At 41.2% G+C, this 22,972-nt stretch overlaps 1 protein-coding gene across 1 annotated transcript in view; it reads right to left on the bottom strand.

The window, feature by feature from the left end:
• Positions 1–21,337, bottom strand: part of bcl9l (bcl9 like) — a 29,057-nt gene extending 7,720 nt beyond the window's left edge. Inside the window, exons 1-3 of the mRNA XM_015951274.3 lie at positions 21,109–21,337; positions 2,239–2,301; positions 1,792–2,152 (exon numbers count right to left, since the gene is read on the bottom strand). Coding sequence (XP_015806760.1) covers positions 1,792–2,083 — 292 coding nt within the window. The 5' untranslated portion in view covers positions 2,084–2,152; positions 2,239–2,301; positions 21,109–21,337. The remainder of the gene's footprint in view (positions 1–1,791; positions 2,153–2,238; positions 2,302–21,108) is intronic.
• Positions 21,338–22,972: the final 1,635 nt, after the last annotated feature.

Below are 22,972 nucleotides of genomic sequence, written 5' to 3' on the forward strand. Positions count from 1 at the left end.
AGCCACCCAAGCGGCTGGGATCCTCATCCCAGCCGCTTCACACTCGGCCGCGAACCTACCCTGCAAGAGCTGAAGGTCAGAGCTGGATGAAGCTAGGAGGACCACATCATCTGCAAAATGCAGAGACGAGATTCTCCTGCCACCAAACTCGACACACTCCACACCACGGCTGCGTCTAGAAATTCTGTCCATAAAGGTAATGAACAGAACCGGTGACAAAGGGCAGCCCTGGCGGAGTCCAACCCTCACCGGGAACAGGTCTGACTTATCTATGCCTATAATATGTTAAACCGTTGTTAAGAGGCATGAAAATAATGTTTTAAGCTAGCTTGTTTTGCTGATTTGCTATTGCCGCTTTAAAATAACATAATACACAGACATTTAAGAGTCGATAAAAGACGACTTTTTACTCGCTAGCCCTTGAGCATAGCTGTACGAGTGCAATAGCTCAAGGAAGTATTGTTCTGAGTTTTACTTACGTTTTAGATTTTTGTTTCTATAGTTTTTAAATGTGAATTTATCGGTTATGAAGTGTTCAGCACTTTGGGCTACCTTGACAGTTATGGCAAGCACTCTATAAATAAAGATGCCAGTTAATAGTCATTTATGACAGAGTTTGAATTGAACTCGTAAGAACTTGTGATATTTCACAAGATTGTGCGTTTTTGTGGAGGAAAGTCTTTGTTCCAAAAACAAAATCAGATAATTCTGGGTAACCACAGACTTCAATGGCTGCGTTGCAGAAAAAGGAAGTCATTACAATACAGAGAATCGCAACAGCAGGAGGAGGGCAGCTACCTCGTCACGTGGTGGCAGCGTGAAAGAATGACCTTTTGTTCCTGCTAGCAGCAGCTAGTTTGATCCAGGAAGGTCGGCTATTGAGCCGATCAACAAGTTTCCAGGCAGATTTAAAGGGAAACCCACTTTTGTTTCTCCAACACAGATTATCTTCGAGGATAAAACAGGTGTCGACAGCCTACACACAGCCAGAGGACCTTTGTTTTCAAGTGATTCACTCCATCTTTGTTCTTCTGTTGTGCTCTGCTTTGGAGACACGCCTCCCCCCGTGTGGGTTTTTCTCAGCGTGTCAATTTGCATCGAGCACTCAAATCTGTTTTGAAAGTCACACTTGGTGCTGACTTGTCAAAAACAACTCACCAGAAATTAACATAATGACAATTTTATACAGCAGGCCTGCACGAACAAATCAAATAAATAACGCTAAAGTCCTCTTAAAGAGTCAAAAACATGACGGTGTGGGAGTGTTCGTCTCAGTCATGTACACACAAAACTCCGTAATGTCACCTAAAGTCAAACGCTCACATGAACACTAGAATAAACAGCAGCAAGCAGATGCAAATCCAACACATTTTACTGAACCACAGTCACATAAACGTTTGCATAAACACCAACAGAAAGCCATCAGCTCCTGTTCTAATATTAACATGTCCATATTTTTAACTCTGACACAACCCCGTGACCCGTCGGAAAGCCTTGATGCAGTTTTTTTCTTGAGACGCATCACTGCTGTGCAGACATAACAACAAAAGGATCAAAAGTCACGGGGAAATTTGGTGCTTCAGTGAAAGGTCAGGGATTTTCAGACAAAAAGAAAACAAAGCTGTCCATCTTTACACTCACTTCCTGCTGTGGAGGAAGTGAGTGTACGCAATATGCCGTTTCTGGTAAAGATGTATCTGATAGGGAGTGAAAGGAAGTGAATATTTAGAACAGAGACATGGCTTCTGCGTGTTCTCAGATGTTGATGCAAATGATCTTCCTACAACTCACCGCCTTTGGTGTCCGCCTCCAGAGCCGGAGGAGCGGCGTTTCTGGGTTCTCCAGAGTCGACGGGGACGCTCCGCTTGGATTTGGTCCTCGGCATCCCTCCGACGCTGCTCACTGACTGGCCGGCGGCCTTCATTCCTGGACTGCTGAGGCTGGTTTTGACGCCATGGCTCCCAGGACCCTTTGAACCCAGGTGCGTCGCGGCGCCTTGCTGCGGAGCCTGCGGGTTCCCACCGGATCGGCAGTCGCTGCTGACCTGCTTGCCATGATTGGCCGCTTTATTTTCAGTGTGCATTTGAACGGCTGGTGACTAGAGGTCTGGTATGGAGAGCTGTGACGGAGCTCGCATCACTTTCAGGCAACACTAAAATAATTAGAAAAGGCACAAACCTCAAAATGATGATCAGATTCTGTTTTGCACTCAAACTTCCACCTGAAGAGGCCACTCACCTCAAATCGCCCAGGTGTTCAGTCATGTTGCTCTCCAGGATGCTTCACTGACCACACAAACACCTGGAGAACAGAAGGAGAGTGATGTTGTCAGTGGAGTCAGACAGTTAGCTCCACAGCTGACAGCTGAGTGTGTCAACATCTATGTTTAAACGTAGAAACACAAAGGCCGAAGCATCCAGAGGCGAGAGAAGAGGGCAAGAGGGAGGTAGCTGGTCCTTTAAGGGAATCAGACATGAGTCTGGGCTGGGGGGGGTGGGGGTGGGGGGGGGGGGTGACCTGAAGCTCACAAGTCTATCTCAGCAGTTCCCCACACACACACTTTGAAAACCACAAAAACTCCAGCACACATGCGTGCTCTCTCTCTCTCTCTCTCTCTCTCTCTCTCTCTACAAAAACAAAAACTTTCCCCTTCATTCTGGCTGCAGCCGCCTCCCGGCTGAACCCAAACACATATGCAGCTTTATCTGTTTGCTTTTAATCTATTTTCGTCTGACTTAAGAACCCTCACAAGGACCCCCTCCCCCCAGCTCTCAATCACTCCAGGAAAAGGTGCAATTACATCAGCCTAAAGTGAACAGAATTTACGATGAACACGAAAAACCGAAGACCTTTCTCCGCTCTGCTGCGACACAAGCCACCTGCCCGCGTCTGTAACCTCAGAGCTTCTGCTTTTAACCTTCTGCCACTGAGGCGGGCCTCCATGATCCAACAGAACCGTAGCTGCCTGAGAACAGGAGCGTGAATCAGCTCTTCCTCTCTCTCTCTCTGCAGGTCTCAACAGGACCCCCCCACGCCTGTTTCTCATGAACAACAAGACGATCAAACATCCAGCTCAAGACGCTGGGATGACATAATCCAGAGCTGGTGTAAACATTTCCACCGGCTTCCATTTTTGATGGGTGACACAATCCCACCGCTGCCCTGCCTCGTCAGCGGTTCTCCCTTCAGATAAAAACAACCAAACATCTGTACAGCTGCCCTACCTTGATGTGCATCGGTAAACATCAAGCTGTAATTAGTCATTAACCAACACAGAGAGGTGACTTGCTCTTCAGAGGAGGACTTCATCACTCATTAACTCCAAAGGGGGACAATCAGATGTTGCTCCTGTTGACAAAGTGTGACTCACTTGCTTTGTGACAAAGAGGGAGGCGGACTAATCAGACGGTCTAACGCTGACCTTCGAGTGGATGCCCATGAACAGATAGGAGTATCCAACACGAATGCCAGTCTAGAAAACATCAAGCAGGTTCACAGTCAGCTGACGCCATAACAAAAATAAACCAAGGAGAAGAAAAAGGAGAAAGCAGAGGGAATTTACTTGAAGCATGAAAACAACCTGAGGTGTCACTGGAGTTCATATTGTTTTACTTTAGCCTTGAGCCCACGCTGTGCTGCATTCTTTAGTGGTCTTCACTAAAGATCTCAATAATAATGAACTCTAATCTTTTAAAACGTGATCCAAGTTTTTAAAAGGACTTTAGGTTCTTGATCATCATCTAGAAGATTTCAGCTTGGACATTAATGCCAAGTCAGACACTGAAAAGTCTCATTTCTGTTTAAATGAATCAGGCTTTTCAAGAAAATTCGAGCAATTTTAAAGATTTCAAATACCCAAAAAAGATCTTTGTTTTTATAATAGAAAAGTGTCCAAGATGATGTCGGGCAAAGACCGTAAAGCCCGCTTCACACTGGAGACATCAGCGGCACAGAACGGGCGCGGAACGTCACCGCTTCAAACGGAATCCATTATGGTCTGTGGGTCGATGCAAACCAGCCGCCCACGGCACGGACATTTTCAGGCGCGTTCCAGAAGCAGCATGCTGCGCCGCTTCTGGGACAAGTTAAAATAGGGCTAAACACAAAATGACGCACGGTTTCAGTGTAAAACGTGTGGTAATTTTCAAAATAAGACTATTGCAGGGATGCGATTTCATATCTATTTAGATTACATCAATACATGTGACCTAATGGCTTATTTACTCCCAGCACCTTTCGAGACGTGCAGTGGTGTAACTTCAGGTCTTTTATCCTGGCAGTGGAGCGGAACATTATACATGACATCAAAAGTTATTTCCTTCTACTTCTTTTTGGTTTTATGGCGGACGGCATAATCCACAGGTATCAAACTCCGGTCCCCAAGGTCCGCTATCCCACTTGTGTTAGTGTTTCCCTGCTTCAACACACCTGATATAAGTCAGCAGGTGATTAACATGCTTCTGGAGAGCTTGATGAGCTGCTGCACAGGTGAATAAAAAAAAAAAAGCAAACACGAAAAAGGATGAAACTCGAGATAGAATTTGAGCTTAAGGCTGTGTGCACATGCAGCTGGGTTTCTGTTAAATACAGTATCTTCCCCACCCATCTAGGATTGAGGGAAAGATGGAGCGGGAGATCGATAGGCGGATTTGTGCTGCGTCCACAGAGATGTGGGTGTTGTAAGGGTCTGTCGTGGTGAAGACGGAGCTGAGCTGGAAGATGAAGCTCTCGATCTATCTGTCGATCTACGTTCCAACCCTTACTTATGGTCACAAGCTTTGGGTAGTGACCAAAAGAACAAGATCGAGGATACAAGTGGCAAGTAGATCTGCTGCTCCTCCACATCGAGAGGAGTCAGTTGAGGTGGCTCGGGCATCTGGTTAGGATGCCTCCTGGACGCCTCCCTGGTGAGGTTTTCCGAGGAAGTCCAATTGGAAGGAGACCTAAAGGGTATGGCCCAGGACACATAGGAGGGACTGTCTCTTGATTGGCCAGGGAACGCCTGGGGATTCCCCTGGAGGAGCTGGCCCAAGTGGCTGGGGAGAGGGATGTCTGGGTAACTTTGCTTGGGCTGCTGCCCCCATGACCCAACCCCAGATAAGCAGAAGAGAATGGATGAATGGATGGACGTTGGTGGAGGAAGTTGAAGTGACTCTAACCCCGTGTTTCCCTGCTGCCACACATCTGACTAAAATGAATGAGTGATTAACAGACATCTGCAGCACTTGTCCTCCTGAGGAGGAAATGTAAATCAGGTGTGCTGATGCAGAGACATGAAAACATGCAGGTCAGTGTGCCCTGGGGACCAGGGTTGGGAAACACTGCTCTAACCTACTGCAAAATAAGGTTTCTTTTCTGTCTGATTATGCTAAAACAAAAACACAAACAACTAATGATAAAGGTGTTTTGCATGTATTTTCCTACTTAAAATGCATAAACACATCAGACAGCTGAAGCTCCGATATTAAATCTAACTGGTTCCATCGGCACCCATTACATTCTGACCTTAAAACACACAAATGGAATTTAAAAGCCAAGATCAAAAATTAATTAGTAGCCAGTTATACTGGCATTTCCACGATGCAATAAATCCAGTTAGCTGGGCTCATCTCCAGATTATTTACAACATTAAGGCTGTAAAATCAAAGCTAATGTCCCTTCTGGGGATCCGTTCCTCTTTTCCTTCTCATCTAGTCTCAATCAATCAATCAAAGCTTTATTTATAAGCTAGTCTCCTACCAAAGCTGGTTTGAACCTTCTCCTTCTAGTTTTTCTTTGATGATGCTCCATCACAGACTGCAGTCATTTTTACCTCCTGGTACTTTTAAGTATTTGCAAAAGAAACTAGCTTTCCTCGTGGTAATTCTTGTATGTTTAGAAGGTCGTTTCCATCTAAGAGCTTTGATAATTAGAAAAAACTACAAATTTAAGTACAAACATTGTTTAAAAGATGCTTTCAAATAACTTTCCACCAAAACAAGCATTTGTTAGTAAAAAAAAAACAAAAAGTTTATTAAAATCCAAATCTAGCTATGCAAAAGAACATGGAGACAAATTTGGAAAGTAAAAAAAAATCATTCTGAATCAGCCTCACTCATACAAAGTGTCAGTTGGCCATTTACAAGAAAATCGCTTTAATAGGGAGCCATTTATTATTCACTCATTCTAAATAAATGTCTTTATTTTAAAATACTTCAGTGAATTATGGAGTTCAGCTGGCTTTAATATTTTATCAACCTTATTAGTATTGAGCACTAATCTCACTTTAGCATCTAGCTATAAACATAAAATTCATTTAAAAAAATTATTTTTATTAGGAATCATTAAAAGTATAGGGAGCCATTTACTTCTGGACCATGGGTCCCCGGAAGAATTCTAATTCCACTAATTATGTGCCATGGATTTCACATATGATATCCGTGAATTTTAAAGATGCATTTTGATACCAAGAAAGTGCTTATTTTCAAATGGTGGAAAACGTTATTTTAGGTTTTGTGTGAAAATAAGTTCTGGACTACAAAAGCGCATCATGAAAGTGATGTCACCAAACCAGACACGGAGAAAAACAGAAGGAAAAGGGCTGGAAGTTCAGCAAATGTCAAATCCTTCCTTCAGGAGGAAAGAACCACCATAAATCTGGCCATGTGGTAAGTAGCAGCTACGCTAGGGGAGAGGAGATTCTGTGGTGACGTCATATATGCAACGTACCGATGTCTGATTTGTAGTCATGCCAATTACAAACCTTTACAGGTAGATAAATCTCAAAAGCATGCGACTGGCGAGGTCGAAACACCCATCATTACTTTTCATTTAAATTGCAGTACAACATACGTGAGATCCAGGGCATAAAGCAAAGCGGATTAGAAATTAACTCTTTTTGCCCCGTTGACTTGCATTAATATTTTCGTTCTTCCAGGGACCCATGAGCCATCCGGAAAGGGAGGAGACTTACCCCTAAATTCCACTACCTCCGCTCTGCTCCGGTCCGCCCCCGCCTTCCGCAGCCGCTCGCTTCCGAACTCAATTTTTACTGGTACCCGCTCTACAACGGCTCCGCTCCGGTGCGGAGACCTGAGGTGCGCAAACAAGCATGCGCGGGATTTTCGAGATCTTGCGATACAGTCCGAGCAATAAACGCGGAAGTTAGATCCAAACACCCGTTGTGTGGGAGAAGCATCGGCATGAGCTGTTTAATCTGCCCATCATTTGTGTAGAGAGATCAGCAGTGTTTGGATCAACAAAGTGTGACTACTTTGATAGTGGAAACTGTATTTATGGCTTACCTTTGTGCATTTAAACTTCAGCCGCCATTGATAGTTGTTAAAAGTTGTTAAACCTGTGCATATGAAACAAAAAACGCCTTTTGTTTATCGATTTATTGTGAAAAACGGAAATTGTGCTTGCTACTTTTCCTGTTGGGCGGTTGTGATTTCTGTCCATTTACTGCGGAGGTGCTCCGGCGTCCGGCGAAAATAGGATCGATTCTATTTTTGCCGGACGCCGGAACAGAGGGCGGCGCACGGCGCCGCACTGCTGGAGCACGGCCGCAGTAGTGGAATTGCTCTGATTGACTAGAACGGGACCGATTTTGCTCCGGCGTTCGTGTCGGAGCGGAGCGGAGGTAGTGGAATTTGGGGGTGAGGCTTCCTACGGCGAAACTTCTGCATTTGTGCATCTTCTCAAAGCCCCAGTCCGTCGTGGCCGATGGCTGCTCACACTGACCCGGGTTCTGCTGGAGGTTTCTACCCGTTAAAGGGGAATTTTCACTTTCGCTACATGCTTGCTTAGTATGAGGATTGCTGTCAGTCACTGACACTGACACTAGTCAGTGACTTGATGCAGTCTGTTGGGTTTACTTTGACAAAAAGCTTTGAACCAATTGGCATAATGAACTGAACACAATGCACCGATAAGTAGTTTCAATTGGAATGTTTGCTTTCTAAAGTGCCTGGAGATGACTTGTGAACTGGTGTTAAATAAACCGATATGAATTTAAATAGAATTGTATTTGCATAAATTGCAAATAAATTGCTATATTAAAGCCACATATACACACTTTTTTAATTTAGCTTTGAATATCTGATTTTATTTTTTATTTTTCTCTCCAATCAGTCAAAACTAAAGTCTATTTGGCCACCAATCTCTTTTATTTTTAAGAAACTAAGAATTACATTTATTTAAATGAAAGTTAGAAGAAGACGTGTTCTGGCCACCAATCTCTTTTAAATGTGTCCAGTTTTCATCTAGCATCAACGGAGACTGTTCTGACAAAAGTACAGCAACACGAGAGCAAGACCCTGCGACTCACGATTAAGAACCTCTACAACTTCAAGAGTCTTTGGGAAATTCCCTGATGAACGCCACAAACATTCCAGAGATGTATGGATAGTCTGTTTAAACAAACTCCACATAATCTGCATATTTTAAAATAGTCAGTGTTTTTGCAACATTTCGAGAGCTTCATTTACAAAAACAGATAAAAACCGTCTTTGATCTAAATCACTGCACTTTATTTGGACCAACTTCTTCTGAAGTAAATGTATAAAATTATGCATTTTATTTTTGAAAATCTACAAAAGAGTTTTCCGTTTTTGCTAATTAATTCTTTGTTAAAAAACTGTAACACACTTTTTTTCTACAGTCAAAGGCATCAAGCTGCAGCAAATCTAAAACAAACCTCCAACTGGAGTTCCAGTTTGTAGGAATGCAAACATCGCACATGGGGAGAGATCTGTGGATGCAACAATTAGCATAAAACAAAGCAGTGTGTGTGTGTGTGTGTGTGTCATTAACAGAGACTTTGCACCACACAGTTGTTTACCTCCAAGCTCACTATGAGCACAAAATCAAGTTAATGAGTGAACAAGATGTTTAGTGAGCATAATCCAAATGCTGCCATTCAAATGAGCATCACCCTTCTCCGTGGATCGTTTTTTTTTTTTAAGGAAAACCTTCTCGTGTCTGCTGACCCATGCAACAATATACCACTTCATCAAAATTACAAACAACCAGAGCATTTAACAGCTTCCTTCCTCAGGCAACAAGGCTGCTACACTCCATGTAACATTCTTCTGGACTAGACTGTTTATTCTAATAAACATGACATGACTTCTAACTAGGGATTAGAGGTGCTGAAGAAAAAGAAAAATCGATTCAAGTCTGAATCGGGATTCTTATTTATAAAGATTCAGAATCGATTCACAAAGGTCCAAGAACTCAAATGTTTGGCATGGTACAGGTTTGAGATGCACTTTTGTTTGTTTTTTGATCTTTGTTAGGAGAGTCAGTACTCTGTTTGGTTTTGTGGTCCCATGTTGAGATGATTTATTTTTCAATCTGCTGCTGATAAACGGGCACTTGACTGTAATTTTTTTCCATACTCAGAAATTTGAGATATTCTCATATTTATTTTCTAAGTTGATAAGGGAGTACTCAGGATTACTCATGTATTTATTTTTAGTTATTGATAAATAAGAGAACACATTTTCCTTTGTAACAAATCTGAGGGACTTTTTTAAACAGGTTGAGGACTCAAATGTTAAACTTGTTTCTACACATACTTTTGACCGTATTACTTTCAATGCTACTGTTAGGTAACTAAAGATTTGTTATATTTTACAAGATAAGCAAAAATAAATGTTGCCCTTTGGTCAAAAGATTGTTTCTGTTTACAGTTTTAGAATCACTATATTTTACCTTGTATATTAGCTTTCTTTGAGCATGACCAGTTTAAAGTAAAAATAAAAAGGTCCCATAGTTTTAACTAACTTGTACAACAAAGTAGTTAATCCTGGAACTGACACTCTTTGTTAATATTGATTGTGAATCGATTTAAAACCAGAATCGATTCTGAATCGAATCGGCACCCCGAGAATTGGAATCGAATCAAATCGTGAGTAGCTCCAAGGTTCACATCCCTACTAGGGATGTCCCGTTTTAATATCGGTATCGGCCCAAAAACAGTCCATCGGATTATATCGGACGGCATCAAAAATCTCCGATATAAGCAGTCCATTAAGGTTCACATTTTTGCAACCAAATGGTTAAGAAAATAATTGTCATTTTTTCATACTTACTGTTATTGGCTCTTGTTGTCCGATTGAGTAAAATAACTTCGTCAGCCTTTCATACATTCCACACTACGAAATGGGCAAAAGTATGTATGATTTGTGCTGATTTTGTATCGGATTCATATCGGTATCGGTCAGTACTGAAGGTTGCAATGTCGCTATCGTATCAGAAGTGACAAAGTTGTATCGGGACATCCTTTTTCTAACGTTCCGTAGTGTGATTAAAACCATCTGATCTCCATCTGAAGTCTTGCAGGTGATCTGATGAGAACTCTATCTTGTCGATTGCAGAACCAGTGCACATATTTTCTTCTTTAATTGGACATTTCAGATTTAATCTTCTTGTTGAGTCAGTGAAATAAACATGAACAAAATCTCTACAAATGTGCCCCAAGGTCTGGGTCTCAGTGGCACCATGCCCTAGCCTTGAGATCCAGACAGACAGTGGCTGAAGATAAATGGTTTTGCTCTGCATGCTGGTCTAGTCACGCTCCATGGGAGCCTCAGCAGGTACACCATTGGCCTGAGCAGTTTTGTGTTATGCTAATCACAAAATGACAAAACTGATTCAAAGTCTGAAACCGACTAAACTGACATAATCACATACAACACTCGATCCGAGGCCTACGGAAGCAGAGTTTTTCTAATTTAGAGCTTTTTTATAACACACCAAGGAGTAATATTAATATAACCACTGTGTGTGGTCTGATGAGCTGACTTCCCCTCTATGTGCAGCCAGCTAGGCTAAATGTCCATCTTTCTCTCCCTGTTGTCCATGTCTGACTCGACCCCGCTCAGTCAGTCCAAACAAACCTGACCCTTCGGGTTTACTTGGGTCGGTCCTGGGTTGAAATTTAGAACTCCAATTCTTTATATTTTTGATTATCTTTTTAGAATTGAGCATTTAAATCTTGGAGTACGTTGACTTTCAGAGCCGCTGTTTTGAAGTAGCAATACGCACGTACTCGACTAATCACATTTCAGTCAATTATCTTTAAAAAAAAAACAACTTATAATGAGAAATTTCACATGATTTGCAGTTAAGAAAATTTTATATGTCCTTTGGATCAATCAATGTAAAGATGTACATAAAACAAGCCGACTTGTTTATTTTCATTAAAACTGAACTCATTGCAGTTCTTGAAGCAGACTTTGGTTGAAAAGGTGAGCTCTTACAACAATTCCCCTCATTTCCATCCTGACATTTGTACAAAACAAACTTAATTTAAAAATGGGATCTCATCCTGATGGGCAGAGTCACTCCTCTAACCAAATAAGTGGAAATAACTCAATTAGTTTTAAGATTCCACTCACATGATCTTCGTGTATGGAGACAGCTATGATGAGAAAGTTCACATAAAGCAGGTAGACACAACTAAACATACGATTAAAAACAATCCAATTAAGTCACTAAATTAAATGATTTTAAGAAGGGAGAAGATGATGTTATAGTGATGCTTTTATTTTGGCGACTTGTGCAGAGATAAAGTTCTGCTGCGAGGATTTAACAACAAAGCGCCTATAGACGATGTAATTGGTGTGAATCTGTAAGGAGGGTGGATGTGTTTAGACCCATGAGGACACACACACACACACACACACACACACACACACACACACACACACACACACACACACACACACACACACACACACACACACACACACACACACACACACACACACACACACACACACGTTATTAATAGACTCAAGGAGTCAAAGTCTGGGCTGCTGGATAAAACTAAATAGGAGTCTGAAACCCAGAAGCCACGGTGCTGCTGCTACACGGATGAACACCAGAAAACACCGAGGCCAAAGTGTTTAACAGCATTGATAAATGAATAATTAATAATGTGACGCAGGAGCTCATTTAGTTTCACGAACACAAAACTGAGACGCTCGTGACATCAGATCGTTACCAAACTGCATTTGCACATGGCACCAGTCAGAAAGTCGCCTCAGAGATAGAAAACCGCACCAATGTGACAGATGACTTAGAAAAAGAAAGGGCCGTAGCTAAAATGGAACATGTGACTAAAATTACCAAATTTCTGTAAACCAGGGGTCACCAGCTCCAGTCCTCAAGGGCTGACGTTAACTTGCTCCAACACACCGGATTTAACCAAATGAGCAGTTAACAAGCTTCTGCAGGACTCAGCACAATAATGCGGTGATTAAATAATCTGATTCAGGTGTGCTGAAGCAGGAACCCTGTAAAACCAGCAGGTAGCCCCTGAGTACTAGGGCTGGAGACCCCTTATCTAAATGTATTCTTTTTATCCTCAGAGAAGAAAAATTCAGAGTTCTGATCAAGGCCAAGAAAAACCATTTATCTGATATGAGGTCACCCTTGAAGCGGTTTAATAATTAATCTCTGGCTACACAAAAGCTTATTTTGGTTTGGTTGTTTTAGATAAAATGTTTACATTTCCCTCTCTGGTAACATTTGGAAAATATCTACTTCTAGATTTGGTTAAGAAACTATTTCCTGACATATTGTTGAGATTTAACCATGAGAGTTTCCAGTTTGGCCAGACCAACCCTCATCCATTCGCTACATCACCATGTTTCCACACCTCATCAAAAAGGCCTCTTAGGCCCTGTCCACACGTAGCCGGGGATCTGCCAAAACGTAGATATTTTTCTACGTTTTGGCCTGTCATCCACACGAAAACGGATCTTTTTAAAAACTCCAGCCAAAGTGAAGATCTGCGTTTTCTCCGTTTTGGGTGTCTGCGTGTGGACAGACAAAACCGGAGTTTTAAGGTCCGCAACGTCACTTTCCGCGACAAAAAAATGCTGACATCACGTGTGCGACCTGTGTTTACACTAGCCGACAGCATGGATGCCCTCAGAGCTGCGCTCGCTTTATCAATTGTCCAAGCGCTTTTTGCTTGTTTGTTTTTGCAAGCAGAATTACTGCTCCTTGCAGAAGACCACAGACGAAGGACGAGGTTAAGAACGGGGGAAGTACTGCCGCCTACAGGTCTGGCATGTCCTTAATAGGGTTGTCACGATACTAAAATTTCAAACTCGATTCGATACTGGAAAAAAAACTCGATGCTCGATTTCGATACTATTTAAAAACACCAATTTATTGAACAAGTTTATTAAAAAAATAACATTCCTCAATTTATATTGCAAAAATTAAATGTTAAGAATTAAGTGTATAAAGTGCTTAAACCTTTCAAGTATCAGCATTTTTTAAAACGTGCGTACAAAAACTGGCGAAAGTTAACACTTTAAATCATGAATTGTCTCACTATATATACACTATTTACAGAGTGATGTTTTGCTGCTTAACCTCTGTTTAAGGTGCATTTTTGTCATAAGATGTAATGTCATATGTTTTGTTCTGTACTTTTGAACAACTCTGTTGGTCAATAAAGGGAGAAAACGAATTTCTCCACAGTAGGACAAAGGTACATCTAATCTTAATAAAAACAGACTGGCGCACGGCAGTGACGTCATTAAAAGCGCCGGTTAGATTAGCCGCAGCTAGTCTGTTTACGCCTAGAAATCCCAGACCAGACCCGCTCCAAACGAACAGGGGAATCATGTTAATGATTCCTCAAAACCTTTCGACATGAAGATGTTTTGGTGCAGATAATGATAAGCACATAAACGTGAATATACAACTACGTGTCGGACTTGGTATGCTAATTAAGTTGGGCTGTGAAGCGCCTCCCAAATTCGCTGTTTATGTTTTTGTTTATTTATTTGGCAAACAAAACTTGGATCAGAGACAACTCGCGTGGGAAATTACAATGTAGCCATGCGGCGACTTCTTCTGTTCGTCTGGGAGGCGGAGGCTGCTTTACGGCATCTGGCTGTCGTGCGTGTCGGTGTACTTGAAGAAGGCTGTGTATAATAGTCCATAATATCGATACCACAGGGATGGAATATCTAATTTAGATACCACGTTTAGTATCGATTTATATCTAGGTATCGATTTTTTGGACAACACTACTCCTTAACAACGTATTAATCCGGGTACGTGTGGACAGAGTTTTTTTTTTTAAAGAGGTGGTGTGGATGCAAGTTTTTGGAGGGGCGGATATTCTTTTTTTTTTTTTTTTTAAACGGTTAAGTGTGGACTAGGCCTTATTCTCCCGAGTGACTGAATTTACGTCATGTCCGGAAAAAATTCCAACTGATAAAAAGGTATACTGAGGATTTATTTACTGACAGAGTGATGAAACACAGCTCTTACTAGGGTTGTCACGATACTAAAATTTCAAACTCGATTTCGATACTATTTAAAAACACCAATTTATTGAACAAATTTATTCACAAAATAACATTCCTCAATTTATATTGCAAAAATTAAATGTTAAGAATTAAGTGTATAAAGCGCTTAAACCTTTCAAGTATCAGCATTTTTTAAAACGTGCGTACAAAAACTGGCGAAAGTTAACACTTTAAATCATGAATTGTCTCACTATATATACACTATTTACAGAGTGATGTTTTGCCGCTTAAACTCTGCTTAAGGTGCATTTTTGTCATAAGATGTAATGCCGTATGTTTTGTTCTGTACTTTTGAACAACTCTGTCGGTCAATAAAGGGAGAAAACGAATTTCTCCACAGTAGGACAAAGGTAATCTTAATAAAAACAGATTGGCGCACGGCAGTGACGTCATTAAAAGCTCCAGTTAGATTAGCCGCAGCTAGTCTGTTCATGCCTAGAAATCCCAGACCCGCTCCAAACGAACAGGGGAATCATGTTAATGATTCCTAACAAAACCTTTCGACATTGAGATGTTTTGGTGTAGATAATGTCTTATTTCGAGGCTGCACCATGGGTGCCCGTCTGCACCCGTTATATGGATATACACTGATGGCGATTCGCCGATGGATCTAAATACCCTGGGTAATCCAAGTAGCACCAAAGTTGTCAGTGTGAGTAAACAAACGTACTGCATGCTAGAAATTAAGTCCGGTTTGCAATAAACGGGAGTTTCCTTTAAGCACATAAGCGTGAATATACAACTACGTGTCAGACTTGGTATGCTAATTAAGTTGGGCTGTGAAGCGCCTCCCAAATTCGCTGTTTATGTTTTTGTTTATTTATTTGGCAGACAAAACTTGGATCGGAGACAACTCGCATGGGAAATTACAATGCAGCCATGCGGCGTCTTCTTCTTCTGTTCGTCTGGGAGGCGGAGGCTGCTTTACGGCATCTGGCTGTCGTGCGTGTCGGTGTACTTGAAGAAGGCTGTGTATAATAGTCCATAATATCAATACCACAGGGATGGAATATCTAATTTAGATACCACGTTTAGTATCGATTTATATCTAGGTATCGATTTTTTTGACAACACTACTCTACTGCAACACCTACTGTTAAGACAAGGCACAGCATTTAGCACAGGGCATCTTAACTCAAACTTGCGCACGGGGTTCGTGGGCCGCACATGGCCCGCGGGCCGCCTATTGAGAACCACTTCTCTATAGAAAGACACAAGTTGCTCCACCATTGCATTTGATTTGAATTTTACCGTGCTCAATGATGATTTTATTGAGAAATTAAATTTGAGGACACCATGCACCGCACCTACATGTATGATCGTCTTCTCATCCCCGATCAGGATGTACCTCCCTCTAATACAGCGTCCCAGTTCTGACAAAACTGACGTGCTTGTATGCATACTGATAAACTCTGACTCATGTAAATGCTCTCTGACTATTTCAGGTCAAACATCCCCACTTCTGCAAAGTCTCATTTGCCAGAAAATGTTGCTCAACAACAATCTCAATTAAATTTCATAAAAGCCAAAGGTTTAGTTTTCCCATCTCCCTTAGTACTAAAGCCAGGACAATGTACAGCAATGACTAAATAACACTCATCGGTTGTTTTTCATTATGTAAAGAAAAATATTAAAAATTCTTCAATTGCATGCAGTAATGAGGCGTCACACGCCTCTCTAGGCCTGGGGCAAGATGGTATTAAAACACTGGACACCGTCCAACTCTATTAGAGAGCATTTGAGAGAGATTTGAACTAGAACAAAAACAAGTCTGTTTACATAAAAGAATCAGAGACAACAGCTGTCCAACCGGATTCTTGAACGGGTGTTCTATTGAATACGGTCATATTTTAAAAACCTGCTTCAAGTGACAATGAACAAGGGCCAGGTAAGCAGTTAATCCAAGGAGTAACTATCAATCAATCATCTTTATTTCAAAAGCACTTTACATATAATCATTTACAGAATGACAGTAGTGCTGTTCACCACTAAAATCACTATAAAACCATTATAAACCATTAAAACTAACTACAAGAACTATAAGAAATAAGATTTAAAGTAAGAAACTATCAGAAGTCTCGTTCCTCTGTAAGACAGTGATTCCATGACTCCATATTTCCAAGTCAAGTGCCTTTTGACATATTTAATAAAAAATGCAGGTTGCTATGACAACAAAACACGTAAGAGGGTTGAGTAAATACTAACACGGAAGAAATACCTGCAGCAGAGGGAAGAAAATGAAAAAGTGCATCTACTTTCAGAAAAACACCTCTTTACAGATCCTTTTATTCAAACGCTTAAAGATGAAACTAAGAAAAGAAGAAGGGTTTAGAGATCCTTTTAAAATATTTAAATCTGTTCTGGTGGACAGTCCTGACCGTGACATTTATATAATTATCAGCCTTGCTGTCTTTTGACATAACAGGCTTCAGTGAACAGTAACAGCAGCAAACATAATCTGAGATGCACTTTTTGTTTCCACCAGGGCGAAGAAGCGTGAAACATTCAAAATGGGGGTGAGTTAAGGAAAATGAGTCAAGGCTGTTGGTGTGAGGGAAAGGTTTCTACAAAATTCATTTTACATTTTTAAGTGTGGCAGAAACCTTCTCAGTAGGTTGGGAATCATATGATATTTGCATTCATGTTTTTATCTCAGTTCAGGTCAGGAATAGGATAGACCCATCTTATTTTTGTACACAGGGTCAAGGGTTGTATCCTTTCCAACACAGTCTGGGAGGAGGTCCAACTGGAATGAGGAAACCAGCTAAACTGCAGCTTCATTATGGACTGAAGGCAGGCATTATGGCACAGAAGCAGCTGAAAACCAAGACTGATGGGCAGAAGTCATTCGGAGTCGAGACGAAAACATCTGCCTGTTAGTTTAGAGGACAACGACCAGCCTCAGAAACAGGAATGACATATGGGCTTTAAGCGTTTGTTGGGGCTTGATCTTGTCGTTTTTAAATCAATTCAAATCTTACACTTTCTCAATCTTGGGGTTTTTACAAAATGTGGCCCTCACATAGCCTAGTGAACTAGACCAAAATCTTGCTTTGCAAAGTTTGGTCTAGGAACGCTCCACTGGAACCTCCGCAGCCCCTGCGCACCCTCCCATGCCAGGCTGCAATTACTCGCAATGCTGTACATCGCTTGTGACTTTCGTTTCTTCATCCTGCCCCATGCTCCCTTAATGGTGACAAAAAAAGGGAACGAATATGAACTCAACTGAAAACTAAACAAAAAATTTGCTGTGTGCTTGGGTTGAATAAATATTTAAACTCTAATATGCAATAAAGTTCCTAAAGGTCTCACTATTTTTTCAATAAAGTTGGTGTGGTCTCCAGAACGAATGAATGTCTAGCGAGTCATTTTGTTGGAAAAAGGCTTTGGTGCTCCTGTTTTACGACGTTAAAGATTATCGGAGGAGCGGCTGGAAGAGAATGTAACAGGATTTTGAGTCCTAATCATTAATATTCATGAAATGCAAATGTATCAACTCTGATTGGCCAGCAACATGACTCCTCGCTGCCTCCATTCGCTCTTCTTTCTTGGGAATAAAAGTACAACATTGATGTTTTATCACCACTAATAACACAAGCCTGAACATGTTCCCATGCTGTTGAGTTGCTAATGGTTAGCTTCTACTAGCTAAGGGCGAGGCCTTGAATACTAGTTTTCCCTGTGATGTTGTGATGTAGAAAAGACTGGCTTTTTCTGACTCTCTGGTTTTCCAGTCCATATCCTTTCTGCGGCTAATGCAGGTCATAATGGTTAAAGAAATGTTCAACATGCACATGCATCAATCATTTGGAATCAATCAGTGCATTTACATGCACAACAGAAAACCGAAGTATTGCCCTAAATAGACTGACGCTTTTGTAAAATGCATGTTAACGCGTTACACTCGCTGAAGGAAGCATCCAGATAATGCAGCAGGAACCCTATTTCATTTGCACGTAAACGGCTCAGTCGAGCTAATACCAGAAACTTCCGGAACTGACAAGACGGGGGAAGCGGTGCAACACCGTTAAACAGTGCAGTACATACCAAAAAGGCTGTGCTGCAGTGTTGTTGTCCATTCCTTCTGCCATTGTCCATATCCTGTTTTAACTCTGTCTGCTTCACTCCCACCAGCATTTGTTAACTATCCGTGTTTCTATAAGCTAACCAAAAGAAAGCCAACACAAAAGGGCACATGTCGCCACATACTCTACTGGAATGGAATTTATTTTATTTGAGAGTTTGGTTTTCTAACGTAAATGTAAACTAGGATAAGGGCTCCCAGTTTATAACTTCAGATTGATCTAGCTCACCTTATATGTGCATGTTTTGCAGTTAGTTAAAGTTTGTAGGTTTGATGCTACTTTTGGAAAATTCCCAACTATGAGCTGGTACAACTTCAGTTGTGAATTTAATGAACAGAAAAAAGCCATGCTGTAGGCCTTCTATACTCACACAAGGAAATCTCTTAATATACACATCAGCTGAGGCTTAATTTGTTACAAGATGCTTCCTGAGCAGGAGCACTGCAGCTAAAAGCAAACAGATGTGAACACCTGATGTTCACATCTGCTGAATCAAAGAGCTGCTTCTGCAGCTGGTAGAAATGACACCACCATTTCTAGCTAGCTGCATTTTTTTAGTTTTCATGGACCTGTGTCATTATTCTGGTTCTCTAGTGTGGAGGTCAAATGGCATTGTTCTCACCTGACCCAACAAAATGAAGTCAAAGAGCCATCTATGCATTTTCATTCCGCCTGGTTGTGAAAATAATAAATGATAAATGACTCGCACTTGTATAGCACCTCTCAGAGTAAGGACTCCAAAGCACTTTACACTACAGTGCATCATTCATCCATTCACACACACTGATGGTGATGAGCTACAATGTAGCTACAGCTGCCCTGGGGTGCACTGACAGAGGCGAGGCTGCAGAGCACAGGCGCCACCGGTCCCTCCGACCACCACCAGCAGACAAGGTGGGTTAAATGTCTTGCCCAAGGACACAACAGCAGAATTCTCTGTCCGGAGCCGAGATCCAACCTGCAACCTTCTGATTACTGGACAACCCGCTCAACCTGTTGAGCTACTGCTGCCCCATAAAGAAAAAGATCCACTGATTTTAAGGACCAGCTGACAGCCTCCTTTCAGCTGATGGCTCTCTATGCAAAAACATGCAAAAGATAAGCTCGACAGCCCTGAGATGACATGGCAAAAACCAAACACAGGTGTCATGGATATGCTTTATGTTAAGAGATTATCACAATACTTGACTTTTTATTTCATTAAGCCGGTACCAGAGTGTGTTGGTATATTCTGCTGTCAGGAAACGTTCTCAATATCACATTATTCTTTCATAGCTAACCTTAGCGGCACTCCCTGTAACTCACCCCAAAGTTCTCAGATCACCTAAGCAGATAAGAAACACTTTGTCAGCAGCTCACCAAATCTGTGTCAGCTTGCAAAGGAGAAGTTTGTGTGGCTCTGCAGCGGCTGCCATATGTTTATTCATTCAGATCACCATAAAGAAAAAATAAAAAAAATGATGCAGAAACAAGACTTCTCATTGATGAGCGTGTCAACGGAGCATTGCATCACTTTAGCCATTTTTAATACTGAAGGAAAATTAGTTGTGCGGACGTGCAAAAGTCCTGATGTACTAGATTGTTGTCTTGGGGCAAATGTTCCATCATGGTCCACTTAAGTCTTATTTACATGGCAACTAGAGCACAGAGATCATTCAAATGCATCAAAATAAACTCTTTAATATGCCAAAAGGTAGGCAGCTAAGTAGACTTTTTAAAAGTCAAAATCAAAGGACGTGCAAAGCTTAGAAACAGAGACATTTCACCTCCAGGAGAAAGAAAGAAACACAGCACACTGTAGCCCTGAAAGACAATTTGGATCAAGTTGCAAACTCTGTTAGGCGCTATATATAGTTCATCAGGATACGGTAGACACACACATGCGCGCGCGCACACAGGTTGTGCACCAGGAAAAATAAAAGCTCAGTGTGCAACACATTCAACAAGCTGATCATGGGTTTTAAAAGGTTCACTCGGATATAATGTGTGAATATGTTGAGAGAAACAGGAAGTAAGTAGGCATGTAGCAGATTTGGTGTATTGATCACATTAGCTGTGTTTAACCTCATCTGAACGGTTCAGATCTGCAAAAAAAAAAACAAATACGTCACACATAACTGTAATAAACAGAGTTAGAAATGTAGTGAACAGCTCGTATGAGTCTGTTTTAACTGACAGGTATCAGTTTGCAGGCTGTCACCCACTCAGCGCGGTTTAGCTTGAGTCTGCCAGATTAGCTAGCTGACGAGCTAACATTAGACGTTTACACATCTGGATTGAGACAGATTGGGAACGGTGACACACGAAGTTGAGCAAACACGGTGTTTTATTTTCCTCCCTCGTAAGGGAGAATTTGAGGACACATGGCCCTGACGTGAACCCCCCCACCCCCACGAGGGTGTTCAGCGCTCCGAGGCAGAAGCTAACTAAACTTAGCATGCTAATTCACGTTCCCCAGCAGCAGGCTCCTCGCTTTAAGCTGACGTTGCTGTACACTCGCACACATCTGCAGGCGAACAACAGCTAGCTAATGAGGTTTCAACTTTGTTATTGGCTTGCTAGTGACGCGCTGGCTTCCTTTACACAGAATAAAGAGGAAAGTTACGCTGGTCAAAACGTCAAAAAAATACAGTTGTGAAATGTGCGGAACGATGTCAGGCTTGGGTGGTGACAGTGTTTGGAAATGCGGCGTACTCTACCCCTTTCGGCGGCTGTCTGGAGTCAGAAGAGGCCAGTGTGTTGTGGACTGACGGCCAGTCATTCCCTGGAGTGGCCGCCACTGTCGCTCCGCTCCCGTCTCACTGCGCAAGATGGTCCCGATCGTGTTGTTTGATAAGGAAAATGATCCGGTTCCGTTTGACGGAGGCTCAGATGGTGATTAATAACATCGGCATGTCTGCGTTGAAGTTTCGCTTCAAATCAGAGGACGCGTCACCTTGCAGCGGTTCATGACTCCCACTATGAAAGATGAAGAAGGGCAGGACGTTGCTTTTCACTGCGAGCCCATATCACAATAATTAGTGTGTCCTCACCGGGCACCCGTATGTCACTGGACTTCTGTCCTGGATCATTATAATATTCTCAACTAATATCTTTAAAGTTAGTACACACCCAAAACCTAGATTTGATTAGAAATCAAATTTTCAACTATTTTTCATTTAATTTTGCAACTTTACTTCAAAAAATTTTTCTTTTTCAAACATCTTAATTCCACCAGTTAACTGCTAACCCGGAAGTAGCTCTGCCATCCGATACCCTAGAGATACATTTTAAATCTAGAGATACATGAAGATAAATAGCATTCCTGAATGATTTTAAAGAAGTATAAGTCTACACGTTTTAAGAATTACACATTTGTCTAACCAAATTTCACAAATAATCAAATAACTACGTAATAAAAATTAATCTCTTCGATTGTTGATAGCATACTTGCCCATCAGCAACCTAATTTTTTCTAGTGCTCACTCCATACAAAGCCCTTCACTGTGTGAAGTGACAATAATATTATGATAAAATTATAAAAAGGTTCCCCTGTAATAGAATATTTGCATTCATTTGTTTGTCAAGTACACATTTCAGATTTAAAACACAGTTAAAATATTATTTGTTAAATAAATACTATAGAAAAATAAGTCAGATAAAAATAAGCAAACTGACGAAATTGCTTTAGATTATTGTCATTCTTTCTAATCTTGGTGATTCACTTAATTTTATTCATTGTTTTTCTTTCACAATTTTTCATTCATATTAGATGTTTTTGTCTTACCATCACGTTGCTGCAATGATTACTGATTTAGGCAATCCACAAAACACCTTTTAGATACTTTACAGCTTAATTACATAGTTATTAATTACCATGCTCCTTTTCTCAAAGGACTGCTCCCTCTGGTGGTTGGGGCAGGACATTCGTCTCAAGGGAACTTCCGAGGCATTGCTTGCAGAAGGAAACAGTATTTTCTTTTCTTTGAACAGGAAACAAAACACATCAGCATTATGCATTTTTGCATTGTCTATACAAGTTAAAACACTCACAGTATGTCTATGATAAGACGTGTCTCTTGTTGATTCAAGTGGTAACTTCTTATATTTGTAAATATTAGGCAGTTTTCTTGTCTGAACCAGTTACATTTGTAAACCTTTTTCTGTTATATCAGTATTAAGCTTAAGTTAAAAAAAACTCTCAAGTTGCCTCTAATGTCTTTATGTTTTACTTCCAAGCAACTTGTTGTAATCCTTCAAAGTAGTTTTGATCCATAGTTCTTCAGGATTTCTAAAGGGCTTTCAAGATCTTCACAAAGTTGGAGGAGTCGTCTATTAAAGAGCAAGTCACCCCGTCATCATTCGGCCAAAATATTTAGCATCTCTTTTTTGATTCCGTTCTTTCACGCAAGTTTTGGAAATAATTTAGCAGTTTTGTTATTTAATTAATGTTTCTTACTACCTAAATGTTTTTGAATGTGGTAACGTTGTAAAGTCTTATTTACAGCCAATCATCTAGTGACGTCATTGACAGGCGCAGAATCCCAAGCCTTCCAGAAGGAAACATACCATCTAATAAGGCAT

Source organism: Nothobranchius furzeri, chromosome 13 (assembly GCF_043380555.1).
Source record: "Nothobranchius furzeri strain GRZ-AD chromosome 13, NfurGRZ-RIMD1, whole genome shotgun sequence".
Classification (NCBI taxonomy): Eukaryota; Metazoa; Chordata; class Actinopteri; order Cyprinodontiformes; family Nothobranchiidae; genus Nothobranchius; species Nothobranchius furzeri.